Source organism: Heterodontus francisci, chromosome 4, assembly GCF_036365525.1.
Source record: "Heterodontus francisci isolate sHetFra1 chromosome 4, sHetFra1.hap1, whole genome shotgun sequence".
Lineage (NCBI taxonomy): Eukaryota > Metazoa > Chordata > Chondrichthyes > Heterodontiformes > Heterodontidae > Heterodontus > Heterodontus francisci.
This window is the reverse complement of record NC_090374.1, coordinates 89,811,769-89,831,671: the sequence shown is the minus strand read 5'-3', so window position 1 is coordinate 89,831,671 and position 19,903 is coordinate 89,811,769. Positions and strand designations below refer to the sequence as shown.

General features: G+C 44.4%; 1 protein-coding gene across 3 annotated transcripts in view; it reads right to left on the bottom strand.

Moving 5' to 3' along the window:
- Window positions 1-19,903, bottom strand: part of mcc (MCC regulator of WNT signaling pathway) — a 238,146-nt gene that overhangs the window by 81,431 nt on the left and 136,812 nt on the right. For all 3 annotated transcript variants that reach the window (XM_068029851.1, XM_068029852.1, XM_068029853.1), the window contains 2 exons: window positions 13,613-13,755; window positions 1,741-1,904 (listed from right to left, as the gene is read on the bottom strand). In XM_068029851.1, coding sequence (XP_067885952.1) covers window positions 1,741-1,904; window positions 13,613-13,755 — 307 coding nt within the window. The remainder of the gene's footprint in view (window positions 1-1,740; window positions 1,905-13,612; window positions 13,756-19,903) is intronic.

The following is a 19,903-nucleotide window of genomic DNA, read 5'->3' as shown; positions in this document are numbered from 1 at the left end:
CAGTGGTCACTCCTACCAATACAGTCATGGACAGAAGCATCTGCGGCAGGCAGATTGGTGAGGACGAGGTCAAGTATGTTTTGCCCTCGTGTTGGTTCCCCCACCACCTGCCGCAGACCAGTCTAGCAGCCACGTCCTTTAGGACTCAGCCATCTTGGTCAGTAGTGGTGCTACCGAGCCACTCTTGTTGATGGACATTGAAGTCCCCCACCCAGAGTACATTTTGTGCCCTTGCCACCCTCAGTGCTTCCTCCAAGTGGTGTTCAACATGGAGGAGTACGGAGTCATCAGCTGAGGGATGACGGTAGGTGGTAATCTGTAGGAGGTTACCTGGCCCATGTTTGACCTGATGCCACGAGACTTCATGGGGTCCGGAGTCGATGTTGAGGACTCCCAGGGCAACTCCCTCCCTACTGTATACCACTGTGCCACCACCTTTGCTGGGTCTGTCCTGCCGGTGGGACAAGACATATCCGGGGATGGTGATGGCAGTGTCTGGGACATTGTCTGTATCTACTGGTCAATCCAGCCTGTCCCAAAACTCAGCTAACTTTTTGAAAAAAATTCTGTAAAGAGAGAAAAAAATACTCAGCACTGTGTTACATCTCTCTGAAAGTTCTCAAAACCCTTGAGGTACTAGTTACTATTTTTTACATATAGCAATGTTACAACATTGCAAATCTCTAACAGCCATTTCGCAAACAGGAAAATCCCACAAAAATCAAATGAGATGAATGACTAGTTAATTTGCTTTTGGTGGCACTGGTTGAGAGGGGAATGTTTGCTGGACTCCAGAAGAACACACTGCTTTCTTTCTATTATCTTGGATCTTTAGCATAATTATGGAGCTATTACGAGGATATGCATCGGCAAAGTTTAATTAAGAGCTTAATTAAGAGTTTAATATGCCCATGCATATAAATGGTACTAGAAGGAAAGAAGTTCTTTTTGGGGCACTGTATGTCAAGAACATGAACACCGGGTGTGAAAATGAGCAGCTGTCCCAGTCCTTGATGTGGTCCGCAAGTTGCACTTTAGCAGATGGCATAGCTATCACTGTGTCTGCAGTAATGAAAAAGTACCAAACACAGGTCTTGTCTGACATGTCCAGATAGGATTGTTATAAAACCAAGAAATGCTGGAAATACTCAGCAGGTCTGGCAGCATCTGGTGAGAGAGAAGCAGAGTTAACATTTCAGGTCAGTGACACTTCATCAGAACATTGTTCTAATTGTTATATTCTGTACACTCAAGACAAGAAAGGACTGCTGCACAAGTAAGGGAAGGGAAACCAAATTGCCAAATCAACTTCACTAAATTGTTTTAGCAGTTTACTTGGTTGGTTGTTGCTATTTGCCAATTGAGAAATGTGATTGCTCATTTTTTTTCTTACCTAATTATGCCTCATTAATCCTTATCTACTGAGTTAAACTGCTTTTAATTTGCTCCCATTTAGCCAGTGGAATATTTAAACAGAAATAATAGATGTCTTCATTTCAGCAATCGCTAATTTTTGCCCTGAAGTATGATATAATAAACACTTGCCAGGCAGACAAAAGAGATTAGATGGATAATACAATTAGTGGACAAGACAAAAGCCTGACATTTCCTCAGAGCAGCTTTTGCTCTGCTGCTGTAATTTAATAAGTAGTTAAGTGGAAACCCCAACAAAGTTATGGTGGGGGAGAGGGAGCATGGTGGTAGAGAGGGAGCAAGCAGATAGATCCAGTAAATAAATACCTTTATAGCCAGGTCACAGTGCTCACTGGCAGTGGTAAGTTGCTCAATGTGTCTGTCCACTTCTGCCACTGATAGACTGCAACTGCTCTTCTTCCTTCCACAGACTACATTCTCCAGCCCAGTCAGTACCCTCTGGAGCTCTGAGTTGAGGTCACTACAATTATCTAACACAAAAAAACTATACATTTTCAGTTTCACGATTGCGGCTGGTGCCGAAAAAAAACACATTACTAGAATTTCATGCAAACTATCGGTGACCATCAATTGGAGGAAGAAATAAAAAGAGGAAACGCTGGAAATACACAACAAATTTGTCAACCTACCTTTTCCTTACATGGATACAAACATTTTGGGTGCATGTCCTTTGCCAGAACTCTCAGCTGGGAAATAAGCAAGCCCCTTAATCAGACTGAACAAAAGGTACAGTGGAGATAAATGTCAAGAGTCAGGATAAATACTTCTGAAGTCGTCGTTAATTTGTGAATAGTTTTTTGAAAGGCAAATGGAAGTGAGAGCAACTCAAGCTGTGAAAAAGTACGACAAAAGCAAAAGGAGTTAAACCATCTCTAAAATTCAAGGAAATGATGTAGATGAGAGAAACTGTCACAAAAATAGGAAAGACGGCCAAGAATTTAAACAATTAATTTCAAAGTTCAGATCAGAGGACCACAAGAGTTCCTAAAAGAGGATACTGTACCTAAAGTTTGTGCTCAGCCCGATTTGACTCCTTACTTTGTTCTAACCAAACTCGATATTTCTGGTCTCTTAGACTATTTCACAAAGCTCAATGCAGGCTTGAAGGGCTGAATAGCCTACTCCTGATCCTATTTCTTATGTTCTTATGTGACACTGGGATGTGGTTTCAAGGTCGAGCAGCAGTTTGAAAGAGAGACTGGTCCTCAGAATCGGGAAGCACCAAGAGCAGTGCTCTTTTTTTGGGTCCACTGGATTTGGAATTCCAGAAATAGTGGATCAGGTCCCAGGATCCGGGGCACTGGAGAGGGAGGTCTCAGGGTATGGGATCATAGAGACATGTATGCTATCAGGCTGCACCAGGAATGCGATTAAGTGATTTGCAAGCACTAAGAGGGGACCTAGGAATGAAAGCAGCAGTCTTCACCTAATGAAGGTACTCAACATACATGCTCAAGTCTATATGTTGGTTGAATCATTTTGTGAAATACATATTTTTTCATTTTCATTGTAATAGAACATTATTCAAGTCCTAGATAAGAGGACGAGAAAGATAAATTGCAACGGTTTTTTGAAAAAATATATATTTTGAGTGATTAGACTCAATTTTCATTTATTTTATCAACTTCAATGTCATCACTTCTGATTAAGAGTTTAAAAAAAATTCATTCAGGGATGTGGGCGTCGCTGGCTAGGCCAGCATTTATTGCCCATCTCTAATTGCCATTGAGAAGGTGGTGGTGAGCTGCCTTCTTGAAACGCTGCAGTCCATTTGGGGTAGGTACACCCACAGTGCTGTTAGGAAGGGAGTTCCAGGATTTTGACCCAGCGACAGTGAAGGAACGGCGATATAGTTCCAAGTCAGGATGGTGTGTGGCTTGGAGGGGAACTTGCAGGTGGTGGTGTTCCCATGTATTTGCTGCCCTTGTCCTTCTAGTTGGTAGAGGTCGCGGGTTTGGAAGGTGCTGTCCAAGGAGCCTTGGTGCATTGCATCTTGTAGATGGTACACACTGCTGCCACTGTGAGTCAGTGGTGGAGGGAGTGAATGTTTGTAGATGGGGTGCCAATCAAGCGGGTTGCTTTGTCCTGGATGATGTCGAGCTTCTTGAGTGTTGTTGGAGCTGCACCCATCCAGGCAAATGGAGAGTATTCCATCACACACCTGACTTGTGCCTTTCAGATGGTGGACAGGCTTTGGTGAATTACTCGCCTCAGGATTCCTAGCCTCTGACCTGCTCCTGTAGCCACGGTATTTATATGGCTACTCCAGTTCAGTTTCTGGTCAATGGTAGCCCCTAGGATGTTGATAGTGGGGGATTCAGCGATGGTAATGCCGTTGAATGTCAAGGGGAGATGGTTAGATTCTCTCTTGTTGGAGATGGTCATTACCTGGCACTTGTGTGGCACGAATGTTACTTGCCACTTATCAGCCCAAGCCTGGATATTGTCCAGGTCTTGCTGCATTTCGACACGGACTGCTTCAGTATCTGAGGAGTCACAAATGATGCTGAACATTGTGCAATCATCAGCGAACATCCCCACTTCTGACCTTATGATTGAAGGTAGGTCATTGATGAAGCGGCTGAAGATGGTTGGGCCTAGGACACTACCCTGAGGAACTCCTGCAGTGATGTCCTGGAGCTCAGATGATTGACCTCCAACAACCACAACCACCTTCCTTTGCGCTAGGTATGACTCCAGCCAGCGGAGGGTTTTCCCCCGATTCCCATTGACTTCAGTTTTGCTCGGGCTCCTTGATGCCATACTCGGTCAAATGCTGCCTTGATGTCAAGGGCAGTCACTCTCACTTCACCTCTTGAGTTCAGCTCTTTTGTCCATGTTTGAACCAAGGCTGTAATGAGGTCAGGAGCTGAGTGGCCCTGGCGGAACCCAAACTGGGCGTCACTGAGCAGGTTATTGCTAAGCAAGTGACGCTTGATGGCACTGTTGATGACACCTTCCATCACTTTACTGATGATTGAGAGTAGGCTGATGGGGCAGTAATTGGCCGGGTTGGACTTGTCCTGTTTTTTGCGTACAAGACATACCTGGGCAATTTTCCACATTGCAGGGCAGATGCCAGTGTTGTAGCTGTACTGGAACAGCAAGAGGCTGCTGTTGCAAAGGGGGTTAGATGGACTTTCATGTTGCTATTTCTGTCTTTCTTCTGCTTCTGCCCATCTCTCTCCTTAAATATTATTTTTGTTTCTCTCTGCTTTCTTCTGCTTCATCGTATCAGCTGTGGCTCAGTTGGTAGCATTCTCGCCTCCAAGTCAGAAGATTGTGGGTTCAAGTGCCACTCTAGAGACTTGAGCATAAAATCTAGGCTGACACTTCAGCAGAACACTGAGGGAGTGCTGCACTTTCGGATGAAATGTTAAATCAAGGCACCGTCAGCGCTCTCAGGTGGATGCAAAAGATCCCATGGCACTATTTTGAAGAGCAGGAGTGTCATCCTTGGTGTCCTTACCAATAGTTATCCCTCAATCAACATCACTAAACAAACAGATTATCTGGTCATTATCACAGCTGATTGTGGGAGCTTGCTGTGTGCAGATTGGCTGCCATGTTTCCTGCATTGCAACAGTGACTACACTTTAAAAATACTTCATTGGCTGTGAAGTATTTTGGGACATCCTGAGGTCATCAGAAGTGCTGTATAAATGAAGGTCTTTCTTCCTTGGGCTTTTTAAAAAAATTCTTGATTTTAAAATAGGAGGCGAAAGCTAATATAGCATGGTGTGGCAGGGAAAGCACCCATCAGTGGCTGCATGTGGGTAGGGATTGCAGGAAGAAAAAAAAAATCTGGCTCAGTGACTTCCTTCCCATCTCTTCCACATCACTCATGCTTCATCTTCCCCTTTCCCCCCCTACCCCTTTACCTCCCACTCTTCATTACTCTTCCTACCAACTCTCACAACCCCTACACCTCTTACCCTTTGAGCTATCCACTCAACCTCTATATCCTCCCCTTACTTTGTTAAACCTCCATCTACTTCCCCCACCAATTATTGGATGCCAAGAAGCCAGAGGCGCACTCATCCTCTGATCCTTTAACTTCAGTGTTCTCTCTCACCATCTATTTGTGGCTCTAGTGCCTCTCTTACTCTCTAAATACACACTTTAAAGTTTATAGAAACCAAACCAAAGCAAAATCTGCACTGGCATGTCTTCAGAACACTAATTTCTCTCTGGCTAATAGGTGTTAGAATCTGTGTCTCACAGCTGTATGCAATTAACATTGACGCTTTCTGCCAGCAAGGGAAGTTGGCTTCAAAATTCAACCTGTGTTTTGTTTAAATTGAAGTTACATTAAATGAAAAAAATTCTCTCTTTTCCTGTTGAACCCCAGTCTCTGTCAAACTCCAACTCATCTATTTCCCCTTGAGCTTAATCCATTTTTAAAGATTATATAATACAAAACAAATGTCACAACATTTATATAACACCATCTTTTTTTCTCTCTCATGCACACAACCTTTGTAAAAACAGCTTTTCAAAATGTTTTTCAAGATGTTGCTACTGAGTAAAATGTTTTAGAAGCTTTTATATGTATGTAACAGCCATAATTTCTTACATGTAGCATCACAGATGTTGATAGCAATCATTTGATCTATTTGTTACGAGTTTCGTTGACATCATATAGATAGGACAAGACCATTGCAGTCCATTTGCCTTGTTCCAAAGTAAAAAAAAAACCTGCATTTTCCCTCAAGTCACTGTATGTGAAGTGCTTCAAGATGTTTGAGAGGCCTGTTAACATGCCACAAATGCAAGTCTTGTCCCTCTTTCTGACATCGTCTCTTTTGTCCCTCAAACCAAGTTATTTTTGCAAGAGAAAATCAACCCCTTTTGAATTTTCCAACCATCTATGCTTTCCCACCTTCTTGGAAGAATCTGTTCCACCCAGTATTTGAATCTAAACTTTCCCTCCAACTATTTAACTCAAGTTTATGTTTCCCCATCCCGTTATTAGGTTCGTGTTTATCTACATGCTCTATAATCTTGGAAGCGTTGCTAAAATCTTAGAATCTTCCTTTCATCCTGATTTCTTTAATCTCTCCTTGTTCAGGTGCCAAATCCACAACATCTGCTGCGCTCCTTTGTACACTTTTCATCAGAATTTTACATTGTGCACCAACTGGAGCCAACAAAGCTCAATGGACTTAACCTTCTACCCTCCACCTATATATCCAATGAACTTTTTTGCCTTCTTTACTGTTGTTGCCCACTGCAACGATAGTTGCGAAGAACTGTCTGCCAGTTCCTCCAGATCCCTTCCCGCTTTTGTATCTTGCAGTTCAATACCATTCATTTTACATTACCACTATTACCTGCATTTGTTCGCATTCTATGGCAACTACCACTTGTCAGCCAATGCCCATAACTTATTCACTTCCATCTGTTTTAGATTCATTTGTTCTGTTATTTGCAGCCTAACCCCCACTTCACAACAACAAACTTAAGTCACTACATTTCTGTCCCTACACTTCCAACTCTAGTTCAGTGATGCTCTAATTTCTGGGATGGAAACCCTGAAAAGAAATTTGAGTCAACCGATATACATAAAGTATAAACTTATATAAAGTATGATAAGCAATAAATGTTCACACAGTAGCTGATGTCCCATACAGTGCTCATGATGAGTTGGAGGTTTTAAGTATAAGGATATTATTCCAAGTCGCATTGGCAGGGTCACTCATTTGTCTGCATGGCCCCAGGAGTACTGGTAGAGGGTCTTCAGGTCCAGTCGTACTTTCAAAGCAATCCCAGTGCTCGAGATGATTGGTAGGGAGGCCTTGGGATCCAGAAGCACTGTAGAGAAGGATTCTAAGAGCAATGGTACAGATGCCAGAATCTGGGATTAGTAGGAAGGGAAGTCCTGCAAATGGAGAGCTTTGGAGGAAAAGAGCTCTCAGGCTTGGGGAGGAAGGGTCTCCGAATCTGTGACGATCTCAGACAGTCCCAGAGTTTACAAGCAGTGGAAGCTTGGTGTATGTGCTTGCGAGCATTGAAAGGGTGGGTTTGGGAGTGCAGGAAAGGTGAACAGAAGTCTAGGGAGGGCAGCCTTGGAATATGGTTGCACTGGGCAGGTCAGGACCTAGCATTATTGGTGGGTCGCTGGGGACTAGCAGTCATGAAGGAACAGAGTCTGTCTAGCTTGAGGAGACGACCTAGGAAAATGAGAACTGAAATGTCCCTAGTCCTTTCACGTATCTGCCTTCACCCCCAGTAAAGCTCCCTTATGGCCATCACGCAAACTGTTTTTTCCAGTCAGTCAATTTATGCATTTAAGCACTTGGACAGTCTTTAATAAAGATCAATTGTCATAAATAAAACTACCTCATAAAAGGCTCAATGGTCAATAGTTTATGCCATTTCCAAGATGTTCTTTTAAATACAAAATAACCTTTTTGAGTACCAAAAATAATTTGCTGCCTTTCTCGAAGGAAAAGATGGGTTAACTAAACTTGGAACGAAAATGACCAAGTAAGGAATGTAGGTTATGATTGACATGACACTCAGGAGGAACTTAATCACTCAAACTTACCTTCCATTTTGGTTTAAAAATCACTTGGGAAAATAACCAGAATATGATTGAACTTTTTGATTGAAAAAAATTCCATTCTTGTTAAAAAAAAAATTTACTAAGAAAAACCACATGTGCCATTAACCACAGCTGTTACAAACTGAGGCAAAAATTGAGCTGCTCATACTAGAAAAGGAGCAGTTAATACTGTAAATGAGAAACTTATCTTAAATAAAGCTTTGAGAATTTAATCACTACTTTCTTTCAAAGAGAAGGCAATTTTCTGCTTCAACTCAGAGAAACTTATTGTTGCATGCTGAGAAATTTTGAAAACCGCACATACATAGAACGTTCAAGATCTGGTTGAAAACTCCCTTCTGTTCTGGAAAAAATTGCTAATTTCCAGCTTATACATTTGAGACAGGCAAACCTTCAATGAAGGTTTTAAAAAACCCAAAAGACAAATTAACGCGCAAATGTAATCACTGTATTGGGAAATATGTAACATGAAACACTTAAAATTTTGAACTTTTGAACTATAATTACTGTGACAAAAAATGTTTTAAGTGATTCACTGTCTCACTTTTGTTTTTTAAGGAAATGCATGGAGTCTTGTAGGACTCCGGTCAGGATTTTGTCACACTTAGTCCCTCCCACCTATCCATCATCCTTCAATATCAAGCCTCAAATTTCTCAGTTACCATTGGTAAGTCTGCCCATGTGACCAAGTTTCTTTTTAGTCCTCCTACTGTCATTCAAAGTTGATTTCTCCTTAGTAACTGAAATTTCTAATGTCGCCATGCTCATAATCCCCTGAACCAGCCTTCCAAGTTCCCCTTACAGCTGCATCTACACTTACAATCTTACTTCCTGTTAAGTTTCTCACACTTGATGTTAACTTCATCCATTATAAAGGAGATGACAGTGGGACAAGTAAAGAAACAAAAGATATGTCTAGAAGTGTAAAGGGAAATAGCAGAATTTAGTTTTCCAAAACAAAATGGGGACAGAAGTTATGATCTAAAATTGTTAAAATCAATGTTGTGTCCAAAAGACTGTAAAGTGTCTAATCGAAAGATGAAATGCTGTTCCTCCAGCTTATGTTGAGCTTCACTGAAACAGTGTAGGAGGCTGAGGACAGAGAGGTCAGAGTGGGTGTAGGGTGAAGAACTAAAATGGCAGGCGACTGCAAGCTCGGGGTGATGCATGCAGACTGAATGGAGATGTTCCACAAAGCAGTCACCCAATCTGCATTTGGCCTCCCAAATGTACAGCAGACTATCATGAGTAGTGCAAACAGTATACTGAATTGAAAGTACAACAAGCAAATCACTGTTTCATCTGGAGGGAGTGTTTGGGGCCCTGGATGGTGAATTGAAAGGAGGTAAAAGGACAGGCGTTGCATCTCCTGTGCTTCCATGGGAAGGTGCCGTGAGAAGGGTGTTGGGGGTATTGAGTAGTCGACCAGGGTGACTCGAAGGGAACAGACCCTTCGGAATGCTGAAAGGGGAGGAGAGGATAGTATGGTGGCTGCATCATGCTGAAGGCAGCTGAAATGGCAGAGAATGATCTGTTCAATATGGAGGTTGGCGCAGTGGAAGGTGAAGACAAGGAGGAACCCTATTGTGGTTCTGGGGGATTGGAGAGTAGGGGAAGGGCTAAGAACAGAAGTGGGGGAAACGGGACAAAGTCAGTCAAGGACCCTGTCAATCACAGTGGAGGTGAAGCCTTGGTTGACACATTGGAAGCGCTGGTATAGAAGGTTGCATCGGCAGATCAGATGTGACAGAGATGGACAAACTGGGAGAATGGAATACAGTACTTCCAGGAAGCGGAGTGGAAGGATGTGTAGTTAAGGTAGCTGTGGAAGTCATTGGCCAATAGCCTATCCCCTGAAATGGAGACAGAGAAGTCGAGGAAGGGAAGGGTCAGAGATGGACCATGTGAAGGCAAGGAAAGGGTGGAAACTGAAAGCAATGTTGATGAAATTTTCCAGTTCAGGTTGAGAGCAAGAAATGGCACCGAAAGTTATCAATATACCATAAAAAGAGGTGAAGGTGAGGACCCGAGTAGAACTGGAGCAAAAAATGTTCTGCACATCCCACAAAAAAAAAGCAGGCATAGTTAGGACCCATAGGGGCTCCCGTAGCAACATCTTTTATTTGGAGGAAGTGTGTGGAGTCAAAGAATTTGTTCAATGCGAAAACGTTCAACCAGGTAGAGGGTGGTGGTGGTGCTGGATGGGGGTTTGGCTGGGCCTCTGTTCAAGGAAGAAATGGAGAGCCTCAGGCTACCTTGGTGAGGGATGGAGGCATAGAGAGATTGAACGTCCATGGTGAAAAGGAGACGTTTAGGGCTAGGTAAATGTTAAAGAGGGCATTGGAAGAAATGGAGGCATAGGAAGGAAGAGACTGGAAAGGGGAGGGAAAAGAAGATTTGCGATAGGAAGAAACCTGTTCGGTGGGGCAAGAACAGAGTGCAATGATGGATCTACATGGGCAGTCCCTGTGTGGATCTTCGCAGAAGACAGAAGTGGGCTGTTGAGTGTTGTGGGACTACGTGGTTGGATGCTGTGGATTTTAAAGTCACATTTATATTCACATTGGGGAGACCAACAGTAGATAGGGTGCCACTTTGTGGGGCGCCTCCATTCAGTTCACAAGCGTGACCCCAAGCTTTAGGTCACGTCGTTTTAATTCTCCACTCTATACCCACTCTGACCTCTCTACCCTTGGCCTGCTACACTGTTCCAGTGAAGCTCAACATAAGTTCAAGGAACTGCATCTCATTTTTTGATTAAGCACTTTACAGCTTTCTGGACACAACACTGATTTTAACAATTTCAGATCATAATCTCTTGCCACCATTTTTTCCAGAAGGCAGCTGTTGATGATTCTGCAATTTCCCATTTACACATCTTCTAGACGTCTTTTGTTTCTTTGCTTGTCCCACGGCCATTTCCTTTTGCCTTGCACAATTGCTTGTCATTTATCTCCCCTGCCTTCCACCCTATTACCCTTCCTCTATATTTGCTTAAATCCTGTTACATCTCTTAATTTTTTTGCAGCTTATCAACCCAAAATATTAACTGTTTCTCTCTCCATAGATGCTGCCTGATCCGTTGAGTATTTCCAGCATTTTTGGTTTTAAATCAAATTTCCAGCATCTGTAGCATTTTGCTATTATGACAGAATATATGACTTGAAAAATTGGGCTGAGTTACATCCAAATAGCGATCTGCATTCTAAGGTAATAAATCATCCCTCGGGTGAACCACTTCTGCTTCCTAAAATATTTGGCGCCTTGGGAAGCGAAGTATAGGTCCCAAAGAAGACATAATTGGCAGAATTCCACAGGTAGCATGGATATGCCTCCAGAGTCTCTACTGGACATAAAGATTCACCCACACCATGGATTTACCATGAGATCTTCAATGGGATGGAAATGTGGTACATCTGGGTTCTCATCCCATCCACCAAACTCCTGGTCCCCATGGACATCTCAGAATTATACCCTTTCTCATCCTGGTAATTTCAATCCCTACATTTAATTCAAATCTGTTGTTAATATACTCAAATGTTCCAATGGATTATACAGCAATTTAAGAACCTAAAATAGAAACAGGAAATTCTGCAAACGCTCAGGTCAGGCAGCATTCGTGGAGAGAGAAACAGAGTTAACGTTTCAGGTCGATGCCCTTTCATCAGAGTAGGTACAGCCTGACTTGCTGAGTGTTACAACATTTGGAGTTTTTATTTCAGATTTCCAGCATCCACAATATTCTGCTTTGGTTTAAGAATCTACCTCTATAGAGCACATTCTGCTTATACCGAATAAAACATTGGTTCCCAAATGGTGGTAAGTGTGTCCCTGAGGGTACTCAGAAAAAATTCTCTAATGATGGATTTAACTATTTTTTTTCATTTTTACGAAATTAATTTGCTTGTGTCTTTAAAGAAAAAAAGTCAGGGTGCTTCCTGGCGGATGTTTACTCTACCTGTTGTATTTTTCCCAAATGCAAGGGCATGCGGATGGCCCAGGGACAAGCTGGTGGGTTCGTCCTAGGAAAACAGCTATCTGTACTGCTGGTCATTAGCAACCCACCTGGAGCAATGCACTTTCTGGGAGGGGGAAACCATCACCTGCAATTACTTCGCCTTATGCCTGGAGAAGAAACACAACCGGCCGGCGATTTTCGAATAGTGCGGGATTCCAGGAGATGGGCTTATGGCATCTGGATGAGCAGGATCGGGGTTGGGGGGGGGGGGGGGGGACATCTGCTCTAGTCCATTGTCCTCAACTGCCGGCCATAGGTTCCCGGTGATCCCTTGACTCCGGGCTGGCTCCTCCAGGGAAGGTGTGTCTCATCTGCCCCCAAGGGGAGTCTCTTGCACCCCAAGTGGCACCTGGCTCCTTCAGGATCCCGCCTCCACTGATCTGTGTGAAGCAGCTAGATAGAGCCGGTTTGAATGGACGGTTGCTGGTACCATATGATGCAGGAGTCGAGACTACTGAACATTTCACTGACGTTGGCAAGAAATTCAGAGTTCTCATACTTTTTTTTTAAAAATCTAGCTCGATATCACAGAATCAGAAAATCTAAACAACTTAAGACTCCATTAGAGAAATGCATTACTTACAGTTTACATAAATGTGTGCATGATGGCATCTACATTTGGAGGGGTCTTGATGGAATAAAGTTTAACTGATTTATGTGCCGATACAATGCAATAGCCTGAATAGCAAATTCAAAAAAAGCTTGTATTCATATAGCACCTTTAACCTAAAAAAAATGGCTCAAGGGACTTCACAAATGGAAGTTGGCAGGGACAAGGATGTGAACCATGGAGGGAGAGAGTAGTAAGGAATGACCAAAACGTGGCCAAAAAGATGATTTTTAACAAGGCTTTTAAAGCAGCAGAGTTTGGTGGATATGCAGAGGAGGTTTGGGGGTGGTGGTGGTGAGGAAGAGTGAACAGCAATGGATCCACCACTGGTGAGGTAAAGGGAAGTTTTAAAAAAAACAATCAAAGGACATAAGGTTGCTGTGGAAGGTAAAACAAGTTCAAACTTAGTATGTTGTGGGATAGGGGCCAATGTGAGTAAATGATGGGGATGTAGAGCAGAACAGAAGACAGGTTGCTATGTTTTGGACAAGTGGGAGTTTGAGGATAGGAAGGCATTTGGAATAATTGAGCCTAGAGGTGACAAAGCATGAATAAGGGTTTCAGTAACAGAAGGGCAGCAATGTTGTTCAGGTGGAAATAGGTAGTGTTGGTGATGGCTAGGACATGTGGTTTTATTAACCCACTGTGGAGCACAGAAAATTTTGCCATTATGCTTCAGTGTCCAATTAACTAAGCAACTTACGACTCAAACTATCACTCCAAACAATATGCACTTATACTCGAACAATCTCATCTATCACATTAATAGAGAGGAGTGCTATTAAAGCATAATTGATGCTATATATTTGTATTAAAATTTGTATATTTTGTACAAATCTTAGGCATTAAAGGGGCTAAAATATTAAGCCTATATGCTCATAAGGGTTTTTGGGCTGCTGTTAAATCTGGAAGAGAGTACACGATAAGTCAAGTTTGGGAACCCTTGGAATGAAACATTTTTCAGCTGTTCTGATCATCTTACCTATATCTGCAGAGACCATCATTGACTGGTTCTCAGGCACAGAGACAGAGGTTTGATCCTGATCCATACTTCGAGAATCGTCGTTTGCGTCCTGTTGGCTGTGGCTAAGTTCTGAACGCAACTCTGAACACTCATCATCTTCTCTGTTGAAGAAATAAATCACTTAGTACCGCATCAATATGGAGGTAGCTGCATTTGTGACTTTTTGAACCTGCATGATTGGCACTCCATCCACCACCTTCAACATTCACTCACTCCACCGCCAACACACAGTGGCAGCAGTGTGTACCATCTACAAGATGCACTGCAGCAACGCACCATGGCTCCTTAGACAGCAACTTCTAAACCCGCGACCTGTACCACCTAGAAGGACAAGGGCAGCAGATGCATGGGAACACCATCACCTGCAAATTCCACTCCATCCTGACTTGGAACCATATCGCCGTTCCTTCACTGTCACTAGGTCAACATTATGGAACTCCCTTCCTAACAGCACTGTTGGCGTACAACTACACCACAAGGACTGCAGCGATTCAAGATGTCAGCTCACTACCACATTCTCAAGGGCAGTTAGGAATGAGCAATAAATACTGGCCTTGCCAGCGATGTCCACATCCCATGAACGAAAAAAAAAAAAAAATTCTGGACTTAAAATATTTCATACGACGAAAATCCAATAAATGAATAGTTATACAGATAAGGGGCAATAACTTGTGGGCGGCACAGTGGTTAGCACCCGGGTTCGATTCTGGGTACTGCCTGTGCAGAGTTTGCAAGTTCTCCCTGTGACAGTGTGGATTTCCGCATGGTGCTCCAGTTACCTCCCACAGCCAAAGACTTGCAGGTCAATAGGTAAATTGGCCATTGTAAATTGCCCCCAGTGTAGGTAGGTGGTAGGAGAATTGAGGGAAGGTGGGAATGTGGTAGGAAATATGGGATTAATGTAGGATTAGTATAAATGGGTGGTTGATGGTCAGCACAGACTCAGTGTGCCGAAGGGCCTGTTTCAGTGCTGTATCTCTCTATATACATATATAAAAGCAAAATACTGCAGATGCTAGAAATCTGAGATAAAAACAAGAAATGCTGGAAATACTCAGCAGGCCTGCCAGCATCTGTGGAGAGAAAAGCAGAGATAACATTTCAGGTCAGTGACCCTTCATTAGAACTGGCAAAGGGTAGAAATGTAATAGGTTTTAAGCAAATAAAACGGGGGTGGGGCAAGAGATAACAAAAGCAAAGGTGTTGATAGGACAGGGTCACAGCGAATAACTGACCAGAAGGTCATGGAGCAAAGACAAACGGTATGTTAATGTGTGTTGACCGACTTTATTTGCCACCAATTTCACCTGCAGCCAAAGTAAATCACATGGCAGCCAGCAGGCAGCATCCTGCCCCATGATTCAGTGATGCTCCTGGCAGGTTCTCCTCCAGGCAGGAGGTCCTCTTTGTTGCAGATGGAGTCAGAAGACCTGCCCCCCTCACCAAGGAAGCCTGGACGGAGGTAGTAGAGGAGGTCTTGAACCGTGAGGTCACTAGTAGAACATGGGTGCAGTGTCACAAGCGCATAAATGACTTGCTCAGATCGGCGAGGGCAAGTGGTCCTGGCGAAGCAGCTCTATTGTTTTCTTTCATGGCTCCGTGGCTTTAAGGCAGAGGGGACACAAGGAATGCACTGATGAGCACAATGAGAAGTCTTGGTGCCATTCATTAAATGATGCTGCGCCAAGATGAAGATTGGCACTGTATGTGATTGGTAGCGTCGTGCAAAAGCCAATGCAGAATGAGTGATGTTGATGCAGGTATGCAACAGTTGTGATGCATCATTTGCCATGTCATTAAATCTGCACTGTGTGCTGCAGGATAAATGAAGCCACAACCTGCCTGTGTGGAGTTTGCAAGTTCTCCCTGTGACCACGTGGGTTTTCGCCGGGTGCTCCGGTTTCCTCCCACCGCCAAAGACTTGCAGGTGATAGGTAAATTGGCCATTGTAAATTGCCCCTAGTGTAGGTAGGTGGTAGGGAATATGGGATTACTGCAGGGTTAGTATAAATGGGTGGTTCTTGGTCGGCACAGACTCGGTGGGCCGAAGGGCCTGTTTCAGTGCTGTATCTCTAAATAAATAAATAAAACCAATGTGAGCATGCTAAAATGGAAGGAATGATCCTGACATAAAGCTGCTGACCACAGCTGAGGAGGTGGCGTCTGAGATCGCAAGAGAGGGAGGGAGGCAGGGCAAGCGGGGATGGCGAGCAGGAGCCACAAGACGCAAGGATGGAGTGTTATTGCTGCTCTTACAGCCATATGTGGAAACTGAAGGAAATTATGAGAACTCGTGAAGCACATGCTGAAAATGCCTGCGTTTGTGTCACCAAGGCAGGTGCCCGCACTCGAGTCACACAATGCCATGCAGGCCAACAAGCCTCATCTGGGGAGGACGAAGCTGCCAACGCCCCAGAGGGGGCACGGTCACCCTTTTTAAAAATTCATTCATGGGATGTGGGCATCGCTGACTAGGCCAGCATTTATTGCCCATCCCTAATTGCCCTTGAGAAGGTGGTGAGCTGCCTTCTTGAACTGCTGCAGTCCATATGGGGATAGGTACACCTACAGTGCTGTTAGGAAGGGAGTTCCAGGATTTTGACCCAGTGACAGTGAAGGAATGGCAACATAGTTGCAAGTCAGGGTGGTGTTTGGCTTGGAGGGGAACTTGGAGGTGGTGGTGTTCCCATGCATCGGCTGCCCTTGTCCTTCTAGGTGGTAGAGGTCGTGGGTTTGGAAGGTACTAAGGAGTCTTGGTACATTGCTGCAGTGCATCTTGTAGTTGCTACACACTGCACGTCGGTGGTGGAGGGAGTGAATGTTGAAGATGGTGGATGGGATGCCAATCAAGCAGGCATCTCTCCACTTGCCCGGATGGTGTCGAGCTTCTTGAGTGTTGTTGGAGCTGCACCATCCAGGCAAGTGGAGAGTATTCCATCATACTCCAGACTTGTGCTTTGTAGATGGTGGACAGGTTTTGGGGAGTCAGGTGGTGAGTTACTCGCCGCAGGGCTCCGAGCTTCTGGCCTGCTCTTATAGCTACGGTATTTATATGGCTACTCCAGTTCAGTTTCTGGTCAATGCTAACCCCCAGGATGTTGATGGTGGGTGATTCAGCAATCGTAATGCCATTGAAAGTCAAGGGGAGATGGTTAGATTCTCTCTTGTTGGAGAATGTCATTGCCTGGCATTTATGTGGCGTGAATGTTACTTGCCACTTATCAGCCCAAGCCTGGATATTGTCCAGGTCTTACAGCATTTCGACAAGGACTGCTTCATTATCTGATGAGTTGCAAATGGTGCTGAACATTGTGCAATCATAAGTGAACATCCCCATTTCTCACCTTATGATGGAGGGAAGGTCATTGATGAAGCAGTTGAAGATGGTTGGGCCTAGAACATTACCCTGAGGAACTCCTGCAGTGATGTCCTGGAGCTGAGATGATTGACCTCCAACAGCCACAACCATCTTCCTTTGTGTGAGGTATGACTGCAACCAGCAGAGAGTTTTCCCTCTAATTCCTATGGACCCCAGTTTTGCTACGGCCTCTTCTTCCACCTCTGCCAGTGCAGAGATAACTAAATGATCCACCGGGGCGGCGGTGGGGGGGTGGGGGAAAGAGAGTGGTTTAAGATTAGAATTTGGGTCACAAGCTGGTGTGCACGACACAGACATGTCCCAGCAGCTGAGGGAGCATGTGCCAGCCAGGTCCCTTGACAATCGGAGGACTGCAGGGGTCCAGGCACCTGCTCAGCCCCACACTCATGACGATCCTCTGTTTGTTGCTACGAGAAGCCTGCTGGATTGCAGCAAAGCCATGTGGAACACGTCAGAGATGCAGGAGGTCATGCATGGCTTTGCGTGTGCCATGGAGGGGCCCATGCAGGCCATGACGTCTGCAACATACTAGGCATTAGAGCGTATGGCTTCCTCAGTCCGTAGCCAGGTGGGCTTCATGGCGAGTCTGGTTGAGCATTCGTGCCATATGCGATCTGAACTGCACTCCATCGTTATTGCCGTTGGCTCCATGTAGCAGAGTCTAAGCGAGAGGGGGACGAGGAACCTGCACCTCCCTCCAGGTGACCCTTCCCCTTAGGGAGACAGACAGGTGCCATCGTACACATAGATGGAGGAGGAGGACGTGATAGCTGCCCCAGGTCCTGCCTCTCAGGACACCCCCAGGGTAAGAAGAGTCTCGTCCTCCCCTTCGACAGTGACCCACTTACCTCCAGCAGGCAAGCAAACAGGGGATAGTCGAGCATCATTGCTACTGACCCCTAGCAGGATGGAGCCATCAAGGCCCCATTCCTCCAGAGGACATCCACCACGGTCATCCACAGCAACAGGGCAGCGCACTGAGCTGACTGCCTCCACCTCAGCTACTAATGTTGGGGGAGCACCTACACTTAGTGGGAGAAAAAGAGAATTGAAAGAGTTTTGAACATGAAGGTGGCACAGGTGTTGTACAAATTGTGACAATTGAAAAGATTTAGGAATACATTTGTATTTCATGAAAAATTTGATCCACTCTCAGTAATGTTTTGCTTGGTTACAGATGGATACAAAGATGTTTTTTTTGGAGGCCTATGGCAGGAAGCCATCTCAGGAAATGTCCAGTGTCCATACCTCATTGGAATTTGAGCCTTCACTCTTCAATGATGCCTGTTTTCCAATACTGTCATGCCTTACTTTTGTTTCCTACAGTCACAACTTAACACTGCTTGCAGTGGTGTGAAGTTGCATTCATCGTAACCCATAGATAATTTCAAATGCCAATCACATGAAAGCACAGCAACGTTTCATTAAGATTTCAGCGATGAATAAGACCTCATGCCAAAGTGAATTTCTGTGGGGAATTGCTAGGTTTCTCCTCCCAACGTTCCTCGATGATAAGGCTTATTGTTGGCTGAAATATGCAGAAATTAGGTTCTCCCTGATGTCCCTTGCATGTCTCTCCATGACCTTCATATCAATGATGGTATCATTGCTATTATTGTCCTCCTCCTCACCCTCTTCATAGTCATCCTCATTTGAGGAGGACTGCTGTTCCTCCGCCTGCAGAATGTTGCTACACCTAACTGCAACGTTGTGCAAGGCACAGCAGACAACAATTATTCAGGACACCCTCTGTGGCGTGTACTGAAGAGCCCCTCTCAAACCCGGTCAAGGCAATGGGATCGCATTTTCAGCATGCCAATGGTGGGTTCGAAGATGGCTCTGGTGGATGCCTTGTTACAAGTGCTTCCATTTTTTGCTACATTTTGAAGATTTGTGGTTTAAAACTGAAAAGGAGTCCATGGATTTATTTATTTATATATATATATATATTTTTTACAAGGGTCACTGAGAGGTCTTGCCTGTAAGCAGTTACTGGAAGGCACCTGTATTCAAATAATTACCCAGCAGGTTCTTCGAAAACTGCTGGCAGTTGGGAGTTCCTCAAAATGCAGGAGTCATGATAGCTCCCTGGGAAACATGCATGATTCTTCACCTGTCGTCGCAAACCAGTTGCATGTTTAAAGAGTGGGAGCCTTTAAGATTGACAAAGACAGCAGGCTGGTCCCATGGAGCTCTCATGACCTCACGAGTACAGTCAATCACCCCTTGCACTGGTTTGCTCTTCAAAGGAGCTTGCGCAGACTCAATGCGCCAAATGGCCTCCTTCAGTGCTATACTCCATGATTCTATTCCTCAAGGCTACACTGTTTTACCTATATTAAGAAAACTGGATAATGGCCTGCACAAATACTTTAGATTCAACTGCCTAAAGCACAAGACATTGTTAGCAAATGCACCAGAGGTATACTTTTCACCTCTCCTGACTGCTCTCAGCATCACACCTCACAAAAAGCAAGCAGTGAGCCCAAGTCAGAAAGTTGTGGGTTCAAACCTCAGCACGTAATTTAGCTGAGGGCCACAGCAGGTCACTTGGCCATTTATTAGAGTTGGAAAGACGTTAACTGAAAATATTGAACAAAGAACAAAGAAAATTACATCACAGGAACAGGCCCTTCGGCCCTCCAAGCCTGCGCCGATCCAGATCCTCTATCTAAACACGTCGCCTATTTTATAAGGGTCTGTATCTCTTTGCTTCCTGCCCATTCATGTATCTGTCTAGATACATCTTAAAAGAAGCTATCGTGCCCGCGTCTACCACCTCCGCTGGCAACGCGTTCCAGGCACCCACCACCCTCTGCGTAAAGAAATTTCCACGCATATCCCCCCTAAACTTTTCCCCTCTCACTTTG